A 19,823-nucleotide genomic window follows, 5' to 3' on the forward strand; every position below is an offset into this window, starting at 1 on the left:
GGCGGGGAGGGTTGACCCCCCCTTTGGGGGGGGGGGGGGGGGGGGGGGGGGGGGGCGGCTCGGAGCGTTCTTAATCACAGCCGGCAGCGGGGGGGACCTGGGGCGCGAGACTCGGCGGATGGTGTGGGACTCCTACGAGAGATGGCACAGAGGGGGGACGGTTACTCTGACGGGCCCGGGCAGTGAGGGCGGCCCGCTGCCCTGTCTGGGGGGTGGGGGCCCCCCTCATTTACCTCCATCGCAGGCCTGCCACTCACTTCTAGGGGTAGCTTCTTCAGGTCAGCCGGGGAGCGGATAGGGACCGTCTTCTGTAGGGATGACAGCAGAGGCGGTCACTGGTGCCCCTCGACCCCCCGACGTGGTCTGAGCCCGCCCCCCCAACCTCCCGAGGGCCAAGGCCGGGGGTCTGCCAGAGACAGTGGGCGCCGTAGAGAGGCGGCTCGCTGCTGGAGTCCAGACGAGTCAGGGCGCTTAGGCCGAGGCTCCAGGGTTGTGACCAGATGCCAAATCCAGGCTTCTGACCTTCCGGTCTCACTTTCCTGCATCCCAAATTCATTCATTCAAGGAGCCTTCAGAAGCGTCTATTTGGGGGCCGCTAGGTGGCTCGGTGGGCAGAGGCAGGCTTAGAGACACAAGGTCCTGGATTCCAGTCTGTTCTCAGACACTTCCTAGTTGTGTGACCCTGGGCAAGTCACTTAACCTCTGCTGCCTCAGTGATTCTGCCCCAGGAACGGTGGGAAAAGAGGGAGACCAGCTGGCTAGTGGGGGCAGGGATGGCGCCGAGAGGGACGCAGAGCCTCAAATGCCCCCGTTAGGGTCTGTAACAGCACCCGTGTGGGGCGAGGGGTCAGGGGCCGCCTGGGCCCACCCACCTGCAGAGCCTCCAGCCTCTCCTGCTGTTGCCGGATCTTCTCCGTCAGCTGCTTCTGCTTCTCCTCTTGGGACTTGAAGTCTTTCTTCAGGGTCCCCAGAGGCACCTTCTGCTTCTGCTCAGATGCGCTGCAGCTGTGCCCCCCACAAACAGGCGGTGCTGAGAAGGAGCCGAGGCCCGGCCCCCCTCGGGGCTGAGCCTCCTCCTCCCCGTCCCGGGCACCCGGCCGGCCCCTCGGCCCTCACCTGTCCTGCTCAGCGTCGGGGTTCATGGTGCACACCCACGTGTCCGGGTAGTCCCTCTCCACAGAGCTCAGCTGGAAGGGCAGCGTCCGCCACTTCAGACACAAATCTGCCAAAGAGCGCCGGCCGGGGGAGTCAGCGAGCCCGCCCAGGCTCCCCTTTCCAAAGGCCTCTAATAGGCACCCCCCCCCCCCGCCCCGGTCCTCACGGAGATGTTGTGGCCCTTCGGGATGTGGCTCTTGGCGGAGCCCAAACCCAACAGCCCACCTCACCATTCCAGGAGCGAGCGCTGCCGTGCAAACACTGTGCCCACCTCACAGATGAGGAAATGGAGGACAAGGAAAGTGTGAAAACTGGGCCTCCCACCCAAGTTGGGTGACTCTGAAGCCAGCTCTCAGCCGGGGGTTCTGCTAGGCAGCCGTGGCCGGCTCTGGAATCATGCCTGAGAGGCTGCTGGCTGGAGGGAAGGGCCTGGCCAAGACCTGGCGGGGAGAGACCCCATCCACTCCGGCTTATCTCCAGGCGGAGGCGGCCTCCAGGAGAGCCCTCCCAGGGTGGGCCCTGAGGAAGGGGAGGAACATGGGAGGCGGCTGCTTTCCTGGGTTAAAGGGGAGTTGGGGAGGGCTACATCTAGAAATGAGGGATACAAAATAAGGCATCAATAACAAAGATGGCAGAGAAAAAAGGCAGGGACCCACCCAAGTGTGCTCCGAAGAAGGAAGAAGAGTCTCTGGAGGCCGATCCTATGAAATGTAATTTATTCATCGGAGCCCCAAGATTTCTAACTAACCAGCAGCCTCCCTCTACAGTGGGAGCAGATGCTAAAAACTCCAGTGAGGTCCAAAAGGGGGAGACAGAGAGGAGGGGCGAGAGGCCCCAATGACATCATGGCTCTCCCTGGACAGCCCGCCTCGGGCCATCCCAGTCAGAGGAAGGGCTGGGTGGTTTCCACCAGCCCCTAACAAAAGCCAGGCCAGGAGATGCCCCAAATCCTATTATCTTTAGCAAAGACAAAAGAAGGGGAGAGACTGGGAGGAGCTTTAAAATCCAATTACAATTGGGGGCTAAAGGAGGAAACCCAAGTCAGGATTCCACACCGCCCAAATTCCCTCCACACAACATCTCAAGAAGAATTCTGTGGCGGCAGAGGCCCCAAAAGAGGAGTCTAACCATTTGGGAAAGGTCTGTCCCACCAGCTCAGAGTGGACAAGCGTCCGGCACAGGTGGAGACTAGGTAAGGGCCAAGCCACAGATGGAAGGGGGTCATCCAACTGCTCAGAAGAATCCAGGGGTCCCTTGGCTGGCTCGGGGTACAGGATTCTTGCATTGCCCACAAGGGGATCCAGGCCCTGGGCCCAGGGGAGGAGGCCCACCAGCACACTCGAGCACTTGGGGCTACAGGGGGAAAGGAGGCCCTGGTCAGAGGTCCAGGCCCGAAAAGAGAGCTGGGGGTGGTTCTGGCCAGAGCACAGGCCAGACATCTTGAGAGAACTGAAAACTTACAGACCCCTCTAGCCCACCCCAGATCTAGCCCTGAAACTGGTGGCACAAAAACCCGAGGGAGCCGAGCCTCACTTTATCATAGAAAGTTTCAAAGCCGAGAAATAGTCTGGAAAAACGAGCCAAGAACCCATAAAAAGTTCCTACGGAGACAGGGAAGGTAACACAAGCTCGGAAGAAGACCACAAAGTCAACACTGCCATAGCCAAAGTCTCGAAGAAAAATGAACTTGGTCTCGTCAGGACCCAAAAGAAAGTAACATCTTAAAAAAATAATAGGCTGTGGCAGCTAGCCAGGTGGCTCAGTGGCTAGAGAGCTAGGCCTAGAGTTGGGGAGGTCCTGGGTTCAAATTTGATCTCAAGATACTTCCTAGACTCTGGACAAGTCAAAGGTTTTTTCTACATCTACTGATATAATCATGTGATTTATTTTTTTATATTAATGATCAGTTATATCGATAGTTTCCTTATATTAAACCATCCCTACATTACTGGTAGAAATCCTGTTTGGTCACAATTAATCTTTGTGATGTATTGTTGTAGTCTCCTAGCTAGTATGTTATTTAGGATTTCTGCATCCACATTCATGAAAGAAATGGGTCTATCATTTTCTTTTATTATTTGCTCTTCCTAGTAGGGATATCAGTACCATATTTGTTTCATAAAAGGAGTTTGGTAAAACTCCTTTACCTATTATTTCAAATAGTTTATTTAATTTTAGAATTATTTGATCTTTAAATATTTGGTAGAATTCATTTGTGAATCCTTCTATTGGATTTGGAATCCAATTTGACTGGATTCACAAAAAAAGCCTTTTTTTTTAAGACTTTCATTCAAGCTTATACAATTTCTTTCTTTCTTTTTTTTTTTTTTAACCCTTACCTGATATTTCAAGGCAGAAGAGTGGCAAAGGCTAGGCAATGGGGGTTAAGTGACTTGTCCAGGGTCACACAGCTAGGAAGTATCTGAGGCCAGATTTGAATCTAGGACCTCCTGTCTTTGGCCTGGCTTGAGATTCACTGAACCATTTGGCTGCCACCTACAATTTCTTTTTCTGAAACAGGTTTATTTAGATATTCTATTTCCTCCTCCAGCAGCTTGTATTTTTATAACTATCCTTTCCTTGCACTTACATTGTCAAATGTATTGACGTATAATTGAGCAAAACAACTCCTAATAATTTATCTTCATTGATGGTATAGTCACTCTTTTCATCTTTATTTTTCTTAAACCGTTACCACCTTCCATCTTAGAATCAATATTAGATATTGGTTCTAAGGAAGAAGAGTGGTAAGGGCTAGGCAATGGGGGTTAAAGGACTTGCTCAGGGTCATCCAACTAGGAAGTGTCTGAGGGCAGATTTGAACCCAGGACCTCCCATCTCTGGGCCTGGCTCTCAATCCACTCAGCCGCCCCTACTCTTTCCATCTTTAATACTAGTGGATTTGGTTTTCTTCTCTCTTTTCTTAAAATCATATTGACCAATTGTTTATCTTTTTTGTTGATTTTTTTTCATAAAACCAACTCCTAGATTTTTTAATTTAATGGTTTTCTTATATTCAATTTTATTGATTTTGGTTTAATTTTTGAATTTCTAGTTTGGTTGACAATTAAAAATTTTTCTCCCTAGTTTTTTAAGTTGCATTTACAATTTATTGATCTGTTCTTTTTCTATTTTATTAATATAAGCATTTAGAGATGTAATTTTTCCTCTAATTACTGTTTCTGTTGTATCCCACAGGTTTTGATGTTGCCTCATTATCATTCTCTTTAATGAAATTATTTGACTTTCTTTAACCCATACATTCTTTAAATTAATCTCCAATTAATTTTTACTTTGTTTCCACAGTTCCTTATATAGAATTTTTGTTGCATCATGGTCTGAAGAGTATGTATTTAATGATTCTGCTTTTCTATATTTAATTATAATGTTTTTGTCTCCTAAGATATGGCCAATTTTTGAATTGTTACCATGTACCAATGGTATATTCCTAATCCATTTATTTAATGACATCCCAATCAAATTACTGAAAAATTATCTTATTGAACTGGAAAAAAATAAAAACAAAAATTATATTCATTTGGAAGAATAAAAGATAAAAAATAACTAAAGAAAAAAGTCTAGCATAGTGATGGCAAACCTTTTAGAGACTATGTGCTCCACCGAGTGCCAGGTCTGCCCCCCACCCCACACAAGGGAGGGAGGAGGAGGGGAGTGTCCCTAGTGCTCAGCTTTCCTCCAGCTCTGCTGCCTGTGAGCCACTCCCCTTATTGCTCCCCCCACACCCCGCACTCCCACTGGACTGCTGGGCAGAGGGGCGAGTGATGTGAAACAATGTCTCAGGCATAGTGGAGGGGGAAGAAGGGGGTGGGAGCAAATCCCTCTGCCTTTCTAGTAGTGAACACGGGGTGGGGAGGGTGAACAGTGGCTGTGTGGCCACAGAAAGCCCTCTGTATACACACAGCCATAGGTTCGCCATCACAAGTTCATCTTCAGAGAATGAAATGACAAGTGGAAACATGAAAGACATAATCTATATTTTGCTAGATGATGCTTTCTATAATGTGAAAAGGAAAGAGATGGGTTGAAAAAAATAAATTTTTTTAAAGAATTGGTCACATGGAAAAGGGTGTACAAAATCTCAATGAAGAAAATAATTTTCTAAAAATTAGAATTGGGCAAGTGAAAGCTAATGTCTCCCACAAGAAATTAAGAAGCAACAAAACAAAATCAAAAGAATGAAAACATAGAAGAAAATATGAAATATCTCACTGAAAAAAACAACTAGCCTGGAAAACAAATCTAGGAGAAATAATTTCAGAATTACTGGACTACCTACCTGTGAAAGTCACACAAAAAAAGCCTAAGCATTATTTTTAAATAAATTATCAAGGAAAATTGCCCTGATATTATATTCTAGAACCAGAGGGTAAAATAGAAATCCAAACAATCTACTTATCATCTCCTTAAAGAGATTCCAAGATGAAAACTCACAGGAATCAAATTCTAGAGCTCCCAGATCAAGAAGAAAATATTACAAAAGTAGCCAGAAAAAAAAAACCCAGAGCCACAATCGGGATAACACAAGGTTTAGCAGTTTCTGCATTAAAAAATTAAGAGGAACCTTGTCATTAAAAATGTTTTGTACTCTTAAAAAAAAAAAGGAATAAAGAGGCCTTGGAATATGATATTCCAGAAGGCAAAGGAGCTAGGATTACAACTAAGAATGACCAACATATAGCATAAACTTTCAGAGAAAAAGGGGCATTTAATGAACAATAGTAGTCTTTTGAGTATTTCTGATGAAAAAACCAGAGCTGAATAGAAAATGACTCTCAAATACAAGACTCAAGAGAAGCATAAAAAAGGTAAACAGGAAAAAGAAATTGTAAGTGATTCAATAAGGTTAAACTGTTTACATTCCTACATAGGAAGATGATACTTGTAATTCTTTTATCATCATTAGAGCAGTTAAGGGGAGTAAACAGGGGAGGTGATGCAAAACGCATTTGAAGATGGAGAGTGTAAAAGGAGAGAGTAGGATAAATAGGGAAAATGGGATGGAGTGAAATACACAGTAATCATAAAAATGAAAAATTTTTTATAATTTCTCTGATGAAGGCCTATTTCTCAAATACGTAGAGAACTGAGTCAAATGTATAAGAATACAAGCCATTCCCAATTGACAAATGATGAGGAAATTCTCAGATGAAGAAATTAAAACTCTACCTTCACACAAAAAAATGCTCTAAGCCATTATTAAATGCAAATTAAAACAACGCTGAAGTACTGCTCATACCTATAAGATTGGCTAAAATGATGGAAAAGGAAAATAACAAATGTTGGAGGACACATGGAAAAATTGGAATCCTAATGCCCTGGTGGTAGAGTTGTGAACTGATTCAAACATTCTGGAGAACAATTTGGAACATTGCCCAAAGGGCTCTAAAACTGCATATTCCTTGGCCCAGTAATACCACTACTAGGTTTATATTTTGAAAAAAGATAAGACAAAAAGAAAAAGGACTCATATGCACCAAAATACTTATAATGGTTCTTTTTATGGTGCTCAATGATTGGAAATTGAGGACTCATCGACTGGAGAACAGGCTGTGGTATATGAATGTGATGGGATACTACTGTGCTAGAAGAAGTGAAGAGCCCGATGGTTTCAGAAAAACCTGGGGAAACTCGTATGAACGGATGCACAGTGAAGTGAGCAGAAGCAGAACCCTGTACACAGCAACAACAACATTGTAAGGATGATCCACTATGAATGATTTAGCTATTCATGGCAATACAATGCTGAGGACTCATGGTGAAAAAATGCATCCACCTTTAGAGAACTAATGGAGTCTGAACACAAATCGAAGCATACCGTTTTCTACTTTATTTGTGTTTTCTTTCACAACATGACTGACAGAAAAGTATGTTTTGCACGACTGCACACGTATAACCTATATCAAATTATGTGGTATCTCTGGGAAGAGGGACGGAGAGAATTTGGAACTCAAGAAAATAAAAAAAATGAATGTCAAGAATTGCTTTTACATATAACCGGGAAAAAAACACCAAAAACCTCAACTCCTGCCATTAACCTCTGGCTGACCAGTGGGCATATACTCACCGCACTGGATGGTGGTGGGAATCTCCATTGCCCTCCTGCGTTTGTAACGAAGCTCACTGGATGGAGGCTGGCTCCAGTTGGCTGAGAGGTAGCCAAACTCATCCCAGAATTTAATGATTCCTCGCTGGGCTGGAAGGCAAAACCACCCCAAGAGCTGCTGTTAGCAGCAGCAGGGAAGAGCCTTGCCTTGGCCCCGTGTACTCCTCCCTGCTACTGCCTTACCAATGGCCACGTCCTTCCAGTACTGGGCCAAGTGCTCGCCCATGGCTTTCAGCAGATGACGATACTCCTTGGCATCAGCAAAGTCCTGCTTGTTGTGGGTGGGCTCCAAAACCAGATAGGGGACATCCACCACCCCAACTACCCCTCCACAGGCCCTGGGAGACAGGAAGAAACAGATGTCCATTATTCACAGATCCTCGGGTTCCCAAGAGGGCTGGCCTCCAGCTGGTTCTCGGCAGATACTCACATGCCACCCTCGAGCTGTGGGCCCACCTTCTCGTACATCTTAATCAGGCGACTACAATTATATATAAACATGCCATCCAAATCCCGCTGCTCTATGTTCACCCCAAAGACAAAGTTCAGTTCCTTAGGTTCCTTTAGGGCCCTGGAGAGAGACGAGAGAATCGATTAAAGCGAAGGTGTCGACTTTATCTGGAGACGTTTTTTAGAAAACAGGAATGTCCATTTTTGAGTGCTAGCCAAGCCTCAGAGATCACAGACACATTTTGGAGCGCTCTGTAATGGTGGAAGGGTGCTTGAGACTTGGAGGGGCCAAAGAGTGGCCAAACACATTTCTGTAAACATCGAGTCTGTTGAACTCTACAGCCTAGGCACTGTCTGCATACACAAGATCATACTTTCAATTCAGTTTAATAAGCATTCATTATAAGCCTGCTGAATCCCCTGATCCTCTCATTACCCTCCCAGGCTCCAAGGAGCCCTTCTCCTTTGCCAGCATGGTTTGGCCACGTCGTCCACGGACACCATCCACAGGTCTTCTCTGACCTGGAAGACAACTGTGGCTACACCACCTGCCTCCCCCCCACCGCCACCTCCCAACCCCAAAGCTTAAAGCCTCAAAGATATGGGCAGCTTGTGTGGGGGTGGCACCAGACCCCCATGGCCCAGACCACATGTAGTAAGTGAACAATATGGAAGTGGCAGGTCTGTAGCTGTTCTGTTCTAGCCATTGGCAGAGAGGCCAGAGAACTGGATCCTGTCTCAGATACTTCCCAGCTCTGTGACTTTGGGCAAGTCTAACCTGTAAGCCTCACTTTCCCGATCTGTAGAAGGGGGATACAAAGATCACTGCCTCACTGGACTGTTTTCAGGATTTGTGAAGCACGTTGTGAGAAAACCTCAAGGGATCACGTACAGCAAGGAGAGCTAATGAGTCAGCCATAGGAATGCACCACCTACCTGAGCACTTAAACTGAATGAAGTGTGAGGGTGGTCATCCTGAGCTGCTCTCTGGCCTCCAGGCCTGCCAGGGTCCTCCCTTTCATGAGCCTGAGCTCCCTCAGTGGCAAGGCTGAACACATTTCCTAATCTAACCCATAAAGGGATATGACCACGGGAGCTCTGGGGAAGCCCAGAAAGCTGCCATGCTGTGCCTGGTCCTCTGCTGAGCCTGAGGCTAAAGGGGGAGCTTCGCCAGGGTTACCCCTTGCACTCACCGCTGTTTGGCTTCTCTGATGCGCTTCTTGATGTCGGCTTCCCTGCGCAAGTTAATGGCTGTGCCCTGGACCTGCCGTAAGGCCACCTAGAGAGATGGAGAGACGGGAGGGCACTTCAAAAACAAACCCTTGAGCCATGGGGCCCTTTGGCTATCAGTAGGGAAGTGGTGACCACCCTCTAAGTTTCAGCTTAGTCTGAGGCACCCCATTTCAGAAGGGACAGGAGGGTGAGGAGCTAGAGTGGGGCCAGGATTCAAAGCCACACCCCATCCCGGGACATCAGAGGAAGAAGAGACTGTGGAGACCAGGCGCTCCTGGAGGGCAGGGCCTCACTTCTGCTTTTTGGGTGTCCCCAGCACTTGGCATGGAGGAGGTGAATAAGTGACTGAGAAAACTCAGGAGGCTGCCTTCAAGCATCCAAGGGGTTGGTTTTGTGAGAGGAGGCGGATTCTGCTTGGCCCCAGAACTATGGGCCCAAGTTCTAAGGAACCTGATCCGAAGTCGATAAAGAACCCTTCTCAGCAGTGGTGCTATGCCCAGGGGCCCTTGTTGGGGAGGACAGTGGAAGGGGGTTCTCCTAACTCTAAGCCTGGGTCACAGGTCCCTCTGAATCAGTCATACCCAAAACCTGTCTTCTGGGGCAAGGATCCAAGATGGAAGGTGGATAAGCCCATGCACAGTGTCTGCTGCCAGCCCCAGGAGCTTACCCTGGACTCCCGGGTGAGGTCTCCTCCGAGTCTCAGTTCTAACGCTCGGGCTTTGTTCTCGGCCTCTCGAGCCTTGTCTTCCGCTGAAATCCAAACAAAGTCACACTGAGGCCTGTGGGAGGCCTGGACGTGGTGGGAAGGATCTGGGAGGACAGCCCTTGGTAAAGGACAATGGGATGGGCTGGCTCGAGAATGTGGGATCTGTGAATTGAAACCTTTTGATCCAAGAGGTAGCCTAGGTAGCATGAGGGGGCCAGTCCCACATTCTAGAACACTTTAAGGAGGAAGCTGATGGCTCTCCCCCTGAATTCCCCGTCTGACCTTGGGCCAGAGGATGACAAATCCATAACCTCTCTCTCTTTTCCCCATAGCAGATGGTGAAGGTGCTTAGGCTGCAAGGCAGGGATGGAGAGCTGGCTCTAGGACCAAGAGATCAAAAAGCATGTGGGACAGAAACGGTGTTCTTCACCAGGGAAGCTGAAGCCACCCCACCCCCCCCAAATCAAGCTTCCCTCTTTAGAAATGAACAGAAGGGCCAGCCTTGTCCGCTAGAGCAGTTTTAGAAGGGGGAACCTTGCCTGGGGAGCATGGGGTTAGCCTGGAGGGCAGATGGGGAAGGGCTCCCAGGAGCAGGCCCTCAGGAGGGCAGCCAGGCTCACATTACCTATTCGGGCCACGTGCTCCGCTTTCTTCACCTCCTGTTCGGCCCTTGTCTTGAAGCGGTTGGAGGTGTACTTGTACATCCTGTAACAAGAGAATGAGTTAAGTCCTCCAGGAAAAAGGCATCATACCAAGAGAGGCGGCAGCCAGCCCTTACCAACTCCCACAGAGCCAAGACTATCCCTCAACAGGGAAGGGAGCATCCCTGCCCCTCTGGGCATGTGTGGGGTCAGTGATCCCAGGGCACAAACAAGTCCCACCAACAGGGCTGGGGATCCGCTCTTGGCCTCCCATCAGGATGCCCAAAGCAGCTCTGCCCTCCAGGTCCCAAATAAGAGCTCTCTGCGGTTTTGGGGCACAGCCTCCCCAACTGGTGGGCCCACTTGTCCAGTTGCAGGCACACTTGGCAGTGCCCAGGTTCTGGCCCACTCTTACCTTTGACAGGGTAAGGGGGCACAGTGGACAGAACCTACCTCTGCCACCTGGGAGACCTAGGACAAGGCAGGGCTTCCTCCTCAGTAGTCAGCCACAGGGCATCTTCCTATCTGGGGCTCTGAGGCCTACCTGGGCTTGTACAAACAGCAGGAGAGTCTCTTGGTCTGCACCTTGTGGCCATGGATGAATATCCTCATTCTGGGGTCGATGTAGAGGACAGCAGCATAGGCACGGAAAGAGCGGCGCTCAGGCTTCCTAAAAAGATGAGGGCCGGGTCCTAGCTTGTCCTCTCCTTAGCAAGTCTGTCTACCCCCCCACGAGTCCTAATGCTGACCCGGAAACTGGCCCTGATCAAGCAAGTCCTCTCTCCTATACCCACCTCTGTCCAATGAAAGGCTTGGCCTGGAGCCTGCTCTAAGGAAGCAGCCAAGGCTAAGGGGAGAGGCCTGCATGGCTCTCTGAAATGCACTTTCCTCCTCTAGAAAATGGGGGAATTCTCCTTTTCTGCCTGTGCACCACATGGAGGGAGGGAGAAGGGGCCTCTCCACATAGCCATGCCAGGACGGGCATGCTGATCAGCCCGAGGGCCTGTGCCCAGCTGGTACAGAGGTGCCTGAGCCAGCATCTGGCCCTCTCAACCCAGTCTGTACTCACGTGCCCTCAGGGGAGGTCTCTGCCATCTGGATGTCCCGGGGGTCCGACATAATGTCCAGCTCAGGCTCGCCATTGTCTGTGAGTTTGAGGTTAAAGATGATAACCAGTGTTCCTAGGAGCAGACATCGGAGGTCATTCATGTTGCCAGGGGCTTGGGACCTTGTCATCCATCGGCCCTCTCTCCCACCCCTCACAGGTGATGACAGGCCTGGTCAAGCCCAACCTTGTGGGGAGGGCCCAACTTACCCGAATCCCCAGAGATCTTCTTAAATTGATCCATTACTTGCTGCTCAGATTTGAAGGGTGAATACTTGTAGATGAGCTCAATCTCGGTGGAAAACTTGTCCATATTTTCTGTAATGGGCAGGCGAGTCCGGGAATTCCAGGTGGGCAGTGGGACAATCACCTGCACACAAGAGGGGAATGACATGGCCCTTCAGCATTGACAAGAGCTGGACTTGGGGCAGAGAAGGGGGATGGAAGTAGAGTGATGGCCCTAGCCCGGGGCCACCTCAGCTCCACTTCTCACTTGGAGTCTAAGAGTTCAGGGCCTCTTCACAGAACACTGAGAAAGCAGTGGGACTGGATGAGCCCTCGTTTCAGACTAGAGGGTGCAAAGCCCTGGAGCCCTCCCAAGAAGTGGAGGGTTCTCCAGTCTGACTGCATCTCTTCAGCAATATATCCCTACCCTCACAGAGGCTCTCCAGCCTCACTCTGAAGCTCTCCAGTGATGGAGAGCTTGTCATCTCCCTTAAAGCAGAAAAGAAACCAAAGCACAAAACTGTGGCCAGGCTCCATGACACCTGTGGGGGCTGGCCACAGGGACCCAAGAACCAAAAGTTTCATGTTCTGAAAATGTCACCAACACCAGCCTTGGAAGGGCCTAGAACCAGGCAGCGGCTCCACATATCCTCTCATGGGCAGGTCCTGTCCCCTGTTTAGGAGTCAGTGCCAGGCTCCCTCTGGGGCATACAGAAAAGCTACAAGAAGATGGGCACTCTCCCAGGGTCTATCTGAGCACAAGGCAGAGGGCTCTCCCCATCCCATTTCTCCTATTGCCCACCAGGCCTCATCCTCTCTCTGAAGTGCTAGTCCTCCTAACCATCCTACCTAAGCAAAGAGTCCTGGAGGGGGCAGCATGCTTCCCCCAAACCCCAAAGGCAAGGAGCTGGAATAGGGTCAGTGTGTCAGAGAACCCTGCATGCAGGCCGGGCCCGCTGAGAGTGAAGGAGCTCCCTGAAGCCAAATAGAAGCATGCCTACCTCATCAATGCCTTCCTCCTCGTGAAATGTCCGAGACAAGAAGAGGCAGGTCATGGTATCATCCTTCTTGGTGAACAGAATAAAATCCTTCCCGATACGCATGGACCCCCTGAAGAAGAAACAAAACAATGCTCTTTGGACATGGAAAGGGAGTCTCCAAACGAAGAATCCCATTCTCTCTCTCCTGGGAGTTGTGGAGCACTTTGGGGGAGAACACTGGGTGGCCAAGCTCTGCAGTCACCCAAGCCAGGTTCTGTTCTAGTACCAAGGCTGGGGTCTCTGCCTTCTCAGAGAAAGCCAAACAGAGCCCTGCTCACCCCCACCGCATGGGGGGAAGCCTTCATCTAGGGCTTACCTGTTAAGTTCCATCTCTTTTTTTTTTTAACCCATCACTTCATCTCCCCTGTCTACTCTGTGGCTTTTCCTGGGCAATGCTCTCTGGGAGCACAGGGGGCTCCCACATACCCCTAGGAACACCATCTCCTCAGGCCCAGAAATCCAGAGCAAGCTAACAAGCATTTCTTTGGCCCCTACTCAGCATGGGGATACAAAGGCAGGAGTGCCAGGAAAAGGCTAAAATCCAGTCCCTGCTCTCTAGTCTGGGAAACGACCTGTCCACAAAGGGTCACCTGAAGAGGAGGGAGGTCAAGATGGGGGTACCAGCATCTACTGGGCCCAACTCTGGCCACAGATGCGTCTTGTACCTCTCTAGGCCTATCCATGTCATGTCAACCTCCTCAAAGTGCCGGGTGACCCCGGGGCCTCACCTCCTCCCCCCTGCAAGCACAGTGGGACAGAAGCTCCCCGAGGGCAGGGGCTTCTTAACAAATGTGCTCTGAGCTCATGAAGGTCACAAGATTTGGTTCCAGGCCCCCCACCCCACCCCCGGCAGTCACTTCTCGTCTGGAAGAGTCTCCAAAGCTTTCAAATGTTCCATCATGGCTGGAAAACAAATGATAGACTGCCCCTGTCTTTTGTCCCTAAAGACACTGAGGGTCTGCTCCCCTCACCTGGCTTGCCAGATGTCCCCCCCCATGGTGATCCTCCCCCCTCCTTCTCTACAATTTCCTCTCGTGTCCTCACCATGGTGGTAATGGGTGGGTGGGGTGCACTCAGGGGAAGAGGCACAAGGGGCATCCCCCTGGCACAGGCTTGGTGATGGAGACAGCTGGCCCTGCTGGCCAGACTCAGTTGAGAGAATGGGTGGGGAAGCCCCTAGAGAAGGGGAAGCTCTCTAAAATGGAAGAAGCCAGGCTTCCGCCTCCCCCTCACCAGGGAGGCCATCAGGGTCCCTCCTCTCTCCCAGGAATCCTCAGCAGGCCCACCAACAGGAGGGTGCACATGTGGGGAGCCCCTGGAGGGCTCCCATCTCTTCTCTCCATTCACACAGCCACCCCCTGCTCACCCTCACCACCTCTCACCTGGCCTGAACAGAAAATGGCCTGGGGCTCAGCGGGCTTCCCTGCCTCAGTCCTGGCTCACTCCAAACAGGTGCACATGATTTCACTAACGAGCGGGTCACTCCTCATTAAGTATCAGCGGCTCCCTATTGCTGCTAGGATCAAACACAGACTCCTCTGTGTAGCTTCCAAAGCCCACACACGACTTTAAACATCAGTTTATACAATAGTTTAAGCTGGCCTTCTTCCTCCTCCTCCTCCTCCTCCTCCTCCTCACCACACATGGCCCACATGTGCCTACAGAATGTCCTTTGGGAAAAGATGGGCTTCTTCCCTCTCACGCCTTTCTCAGACCCCCACCCCCTCTGTGAGCTTCAGTGTTACAAAGGGAAAGAAGGTATCTGAGTCAAGAGTTATCGATAGTCTGCTGGTTGTCTTTGGGAGGAAGGGGACACTAAAAATAAGGTCTGGGATTCTTTCCAAATAAGCTAAGAAAAACTGGGTTCCCCGGATACATTTGTAGACATAAGAAGGCCTCAAACATCTAACAACCTGTAAAACATCCAATCTATTTACAATAGTCCCAACTTGAGAGCTGCGAGGGGACAAAATGATCAGGCTTTTCACCCCCACCTCCCAACCCTTTGCTGATGGAGACACAAACGTCCAGATCCTAAGCTGGAGGCAGGGCTTGACCCCAGAGCTCTTCCCATTGGGCATGCCACTGGCTGACATAAGCTAAGGAAAGCTTCTGCATGTTCTTGCAGCCACCCAGTTCCAGATCTTTCTGGGTCTTTAAGATTCCTGTTGTCTAGGTGAACTCACAGACAGATGACCTTCCTGGAGAGGCCACCTATGAACTGATGTCTTCCCAAAGCCAGCCAATGTGGCACACCAGCTGGCAGTGCCTGGGACACTGGGTGAGAACAAAGGGCAGGCCTCTATTAGGCATGCTAACACCCACCTCTCTCTCCTGGGCCCGGAGGGCTTCCTGAACATTAGCTCAGGACAACAGACAAGCATGTGGTGATTTAAGCCCCAATAGAGCCCTGCACAAATCAGGCATGACAGCCAATGACCCTTCCTGGGTGGGTGGGTGGGTAATGGGACCATCTGAGCAACACCCTCCTCCTCCCTCGCTGCCCAAGGCATCATGCAAACTCTTTGGGGATGCTGAACTGCACTTACCCTTCATAAGGTTTTTTTTGGCAAATTATTGGGATTTGTCTTTCTTTTGCCCTAACTTGGCAATAACCTTTCCGGATCCTGCCTGGGTGAGACCTTATCAAATGATCCAGCCTAGTTTGTGTCCCCTTAATTTATAAAGGAGAAAAATAAGTGCATGAAGCGTCTGCCTCTCTTACAACCAAAGGGTCTAGAATCCAAGTCTTTTGACTCCTGTAGCCTCCATCGTGTAATTCAATCTAGCCATCGTCCTTTGGTGGAAAAGTGCCAAAAGCTGGATGTGAAATCTGGCACCTTACAGTGGGACAGAACTCTATGCTTTTCCTCATTTGGACAACTCCAATACCCAACCTTTTATAAGTGCAAGGGAGAATTCAAATATGATGACTAAGAAAAGGGAAAGGACTGACTGGGTAGAGATCAGAGAAGCTCTTCCATAGAAGGAGGCAGCTGAGCTGGGCTTTAAAGAACAAACAGACAAAGAAGGAACAAGGATTTTAGAAGCAAAGAGAAGAGTGGGAGGAAAGGCCCAAAGGCTTGAACATCAGGCCTTGCCACGACAAGGACATTGGATCCAGCTCCACCATAAGAAAGAGCTAAAAGGCCTTGTCTGGCTCCCAGGGTCACCCATTTGTTATCAGTGGTAACGGGCTCCAGGTGAATGTCAAATGATGCTAGGGACAAGGATGACGATGATGGGGATGAGGACTGACAATAACACTGAGGAGGAGGATCATGACGACAGTGCCGGCGATGACACCCTTTCCAATCCAGACTTTTGCTATACATTGGGGTTTTCTTGCAGACCTGCACAGACATGCAGCCTCAGCTGACAAGTTCACTGTTAGCCTCTTGGCCCCTGAAGCTCCCTCTCCAGAGGGGGCAGTCTCTGTTCTGGCCCCACCTTCCTCTCCTACCTTCTCACACATCCCCCCTCATCCTCCTTCAAGCCCTGTGAGGTCCAGTTCCATATCCCATTTCTGTATCTTTGCACTGATGACCCCACACTCAGAATGCCCTCCCTCATGATTTTTCTCGTCAAACCCCTGGCTTCTTCTGAAATTCAGAGCAAACCACACTTGGTCCAAGAAGCTTTTTCCCTATTTCCCAGCTGCCAGTGTCCGACAGCCTCCAAAAAGCTGCCCCTTCATTCTGCACACACTTATTTGGACTCAAAGCTACAAGAGACCTCAGAGGACATCTATGCCAACTCTTCTCATTTTCTAGATGAGAAACTGAGGCCTGAGTGGGGGGAGTGACCTGTCCAGGGGCACACAGCTATTAAGCTTTGGAGGCAGGACATGAACACGTGTCTTCCTGATTATAAGTCTGGAGCTCTATTCACCACACCAAGCTGCCTCTCCAAAAACATCACTTCTTAGACAGAGGATGGTCTCATTCTTTATACACAGGATTGGGCCTGCCCTGCCTCAAACAGTGGTGAACTTTGGTTCTGCCCTCTAGGATCCAGGCCAATAATAAGTGTAATGCTGATTCCCAGGAACAGTCTTTCCAAAAGCTCTTGTACCCTTCACCCCTGGACTGCCTCTTCTCCAGGTTAACCCTCCCCAGCTTCTGAGTAAACCCTAGTAGTGTACAGTCTCCACTGTCCAGCTTAGGTACCCTCTTGCTAAGATGAGGTGTCCAGAAGTGAATGCCGCCAGCTTACCAATGCACAAGTGGTCCCACTCTCCCAATCCCTGTCTCCACATTTGGTGAAGTAACTACATCTGCTCTCCCCAACCCACAGCAATCCAAACATTCCATGAAATGTCCTTGAACCACGGCAGGGGGAGTGGAAAGACAAAAGATGCTGTCTTCCCATTTACAGCCAGTGCTCCTCCTGGGGTAGGAGCACCCCAACTAGATGGCAAGCTCTGGTGGGCAGGAATCATCCTGGCTCCCTTAGCACAGCGCCATTTAGCGCAGCTCCTTCTTCAGAACAAAGATGCCCCGCTGCCATGCTATGGAAGGTCTGAGAACCAGAGTCAGGTTTCCATCTGCATCGACTCTGGCTCCTAAATCCTCTGATTCTGCCCAAAGGCATGTGCAGCTGGAAGTGAGCATTTCAGAAATAGAATGGAAATGTCTCTCCTGAGGCTGCACTGAGCCAGAACACCATGTCCCAAACCCCAAACAAACTGGAGCCTGGAGCTTGAGAAGGGAAACCAGCCAGCAAAGACAAGGGTACTCTCTGGGGGTCAGTAAGCCTAGGGGTTCCTGGCAGCCATCTCTGGCTGCTTGTAGGGAGTGTCCTAATACCAGCGGCCCCATCTCAGCACATCAAGGATCTACCCCTGCTAGTTCTTGTCCCTGTAGGTCTTCCTTTCCCATATCATTGTAGATCATGGGCCTGCCATCTGCCATGCCCCGTAAACTGCTGTGGCTCAATCATTGCCCTGAGACTGGCCTTGTAGTGAGCCTCTTCAGTGTTAGCTAGGATGCTCCTCTGACAAGATGGCTGCTAGCACCACACTCAATACCTTTCATGTGGGAGGACTGCCATGAGAGGGGCCTGTAGTCTTCAGCAGATCCCCCAAGGACCCCCAGCTCCCACACCACCATAAGGCATTGAAGTACCTGTCCAGGGTGGTGACGCTGCAGCAGTGGTAACAAGGAGGGATTCTTCAAGGGGAAAAGGACAACTACCCATCCAGGGCCGTGATTTACCTTGGGAGTGTTAGAATTGAAGAAAAGCAGACACAGCCCCCCAACAACTGGTTTTAAAAAACCACAACCTTTTCCTTCTGTCTTAAAATAAGTATCAGTTCCAAGGCAGAAGAGCAGTTAAGGGCTAGGTAGTGAGGGTCAAGTGAATTGCCCAGGGTCACCCCAGCTAGTTAGTGTTTGAGATCACATTTGAATCCAGGACCTCCCATTTCTGGGCCTGGCTCTCTATTCACTGAGCCATCTAGCTACTAAACCCCTCAACAACTGTTTGAAAAGAAACATACTTTCAACAACTTCCTAAGCCTCAAGAACTTCACAGGACCCTCAAAAAGCTTCTAAGTAAAGCCATCTGGTCCTGTCTGAATTATCTCCTACTCCAAAGATGGGCAAAAGGATTCAATAATAAGCTATGAAATTTAGTGAAACAAAGGAGGATGATGGGGGCAGCTGGGAGTGGGGAGGAGACAAAGGACACCCAAGTCTCTCTCATGGAAATCAATAGCATTGAGGGGTCTCTGAGCTGAGCCAGACCTCAGACAGACTGCCCCGATACTTACGATTTCAAGCCGTTTCCGTACTGCCCAATCTGAGTGGATTCAGGAGTCCGCTTGGCTGATTTCCCAAACTGTATCACACTAGCAGCATCACCTGAAACATGAAACATTGGAGGAGTTGGAAGGGAATGCGGAAAGCCTGACTGAGCTGGATCAAAGAGGAAACAATAGGGACAGCCACCTGTGGGTCACGGTCAGGGAGCTGTGCCTGAAAACCACCTGGATGTTCCTGGACCACAGGCCTGAGCCAGCAGGTGGGACATACACCATGACAGCAAAGGCCATCCCTGGCTGCACCTCTGAGAGGAGGGCTAGGGGGCACACTGGGGGCCTGTGCTCCCTCCTGGGTCCAAGTTTAGTGACAAGCAGCAAAGTATCCAAAGATGGGCAATCACAGTAGTCAGGAACCTTGGGTTCATGTTACATGAGAAATGGTTAAAGGGCCTTGGAGATCGGGACTCCGGCAAGGCTCTGGAGCGTGTATGTGTGCTCGGCTTCTCGCCAGCAGGCAGGACAGTGACAAAGGAGAGCTCAGGAGGAGGCTCTATAAAGCAGCAAATGGGACAGAAGAGGGAATAGGCTGCCCCAGGAGGAGGCAGGGGTGCTGCTTCTGACCAAGTGTTGCATACAAGCACTTGTGGGGGGCGGCCCAGAGTGGGTCAGGATTTGAGCTAGATCTGGGAGCCTCTGAGGGCCCATCCAATTGGGCCATTCTAAGTCTGTATTGCTCTCTTTTACTCTTGGCACCTAAACCAAGGACCAGAGAATTTTAAAGCATGAAGACCTAGGGACCCTCTCCTCACCGACAGCAGCATTGAGATTCACCATAGAAGACCCTTTCAAACTCTACCACATGTGTAACCCAGGGTTCAGTGTTCCCATGTATAAAATAGTCCTGCACCTTTCTCTCAGGTGTGTCGGGACCTCCTGTTGGAAGGAGGAAGCCCTAGCTCAGAAAGGTCAAGGGATTGCCCCAGAATCACAGAGAACTGAGGAGTAAGGCTCCAGCAAGTACAACTGCCTCACGGATTTGGGAAGTCCTCTCCTTGACTTGTAAACAAGGCCTTGAGGTTCCATGTGGAGTTATAATTGAATGGCAAATTCCAAAAACAGTTACTCCCACTAGCACCCCTCTGACAGCGGGTGACCAAGGCTGGTGAAGGCCTCTGTGCAAGAAGCAACCTTGATGAGCTCAGTCTCACTGCAGGAAAGGGTAGAATTCAACCAGTGTCGTTTGAGAGGACCTTTTTAGATCCTAGCTTCTGTCCAGACAGGACCTGTGATAGTCCTTTAGGAGAGATAATCTGGGGATCATTATCTTGGATGGGGAGAAAAAGATTTCTTTTTATTTTCACTACCATTTGGCTTCCTTTG

The 19,823-nt window shown here is 49.9% G+C and overlaps 1 protein-coding gene across 2 annotated transcripts in view; it reads right to left on the minus strand.

Annotated features, from left to right (window-relative positions):
- The window catches only part of MORC2 (MORC family CW-type zinc finger 2), a 60,473-nt gene that overhangs the window by 6,890 nt on the left and 33,760 nt on the right, over positions 1 to 19,823 (minus strand). For both annotated transcript variants that reach the window (XM_044674325.1, XM_044674316.1), the window contains exons 5-19: positions 18,453 to 18,543; positions 12,641 to 12,749; positions 11,625 to 11,784; positions 11,379 to 11,490; positions 10,854 to 10,979; positions 10,294 to 10,373; positions 9,630 to 9,712; positions 8,923 to 9,008; positions 7,710 to 7,850; positions 7,463 to 7,617; positions 7,241 to 7,369; positions 1,117 to 1,222; positions 873 to 1,005; positions 234 to 308; positions 17 to 132 (exon numbers count right to left, since the gene is read on the minus strand). In XM_044674325.1, the coding sequence (XP_044530260.1) occupies positions 17 to 132; positions 234 to 308; positions 873 to 1,005; positions 1,117 to 1,222; positions 7,241 to 7,369; positions 7,463 to 7,617; positions 7,710 to 7,850; positions 8,923 to 9,008; positions 9,630 to 9,712; positions 10,294 to 10,373; positions 10,854 to 10,979; positions 11,379 to 11,490; positions 11,625 to 11,784; positions 12,641 to 12,749; positions 18,453 to 18,543 (1,702 nt within the window). The remainder of the gene's footprint in view (positions 1 to 16; positions 133 to 233; positions 309 to 872; positions 1,006 to 1,116; positions 1,223 to 7,240; positions 7,370 to 7,462; positions 7,618 to 7,709; positions 7,851 to 8,922; positions 9,009 to 9,629; positions 9,713 to 10,293; positions 10,374 to 10,853; positions 10,980 to 11,378; positions 11,491 to 11,624; positions 11,785 to 12,640; positions 12,750 to 18,452; positions 18,544 to 19,823) is intronic.

This window comes from Gracilinanus agilis, chromosome 1 (assembly GCF_016433145.1).
Source record: "Gracilinanus agilis isolate LMUSP501 chromosome 1, AgileGrace, whole genome shotgun sequence".
NCBI classification, from domain to species: Eukaryota; Metazoa; Chordata; class Mammalia; order Didelphimorphia; family Didelphidae; genus Gracilinanus; species Gracilinanus agilis.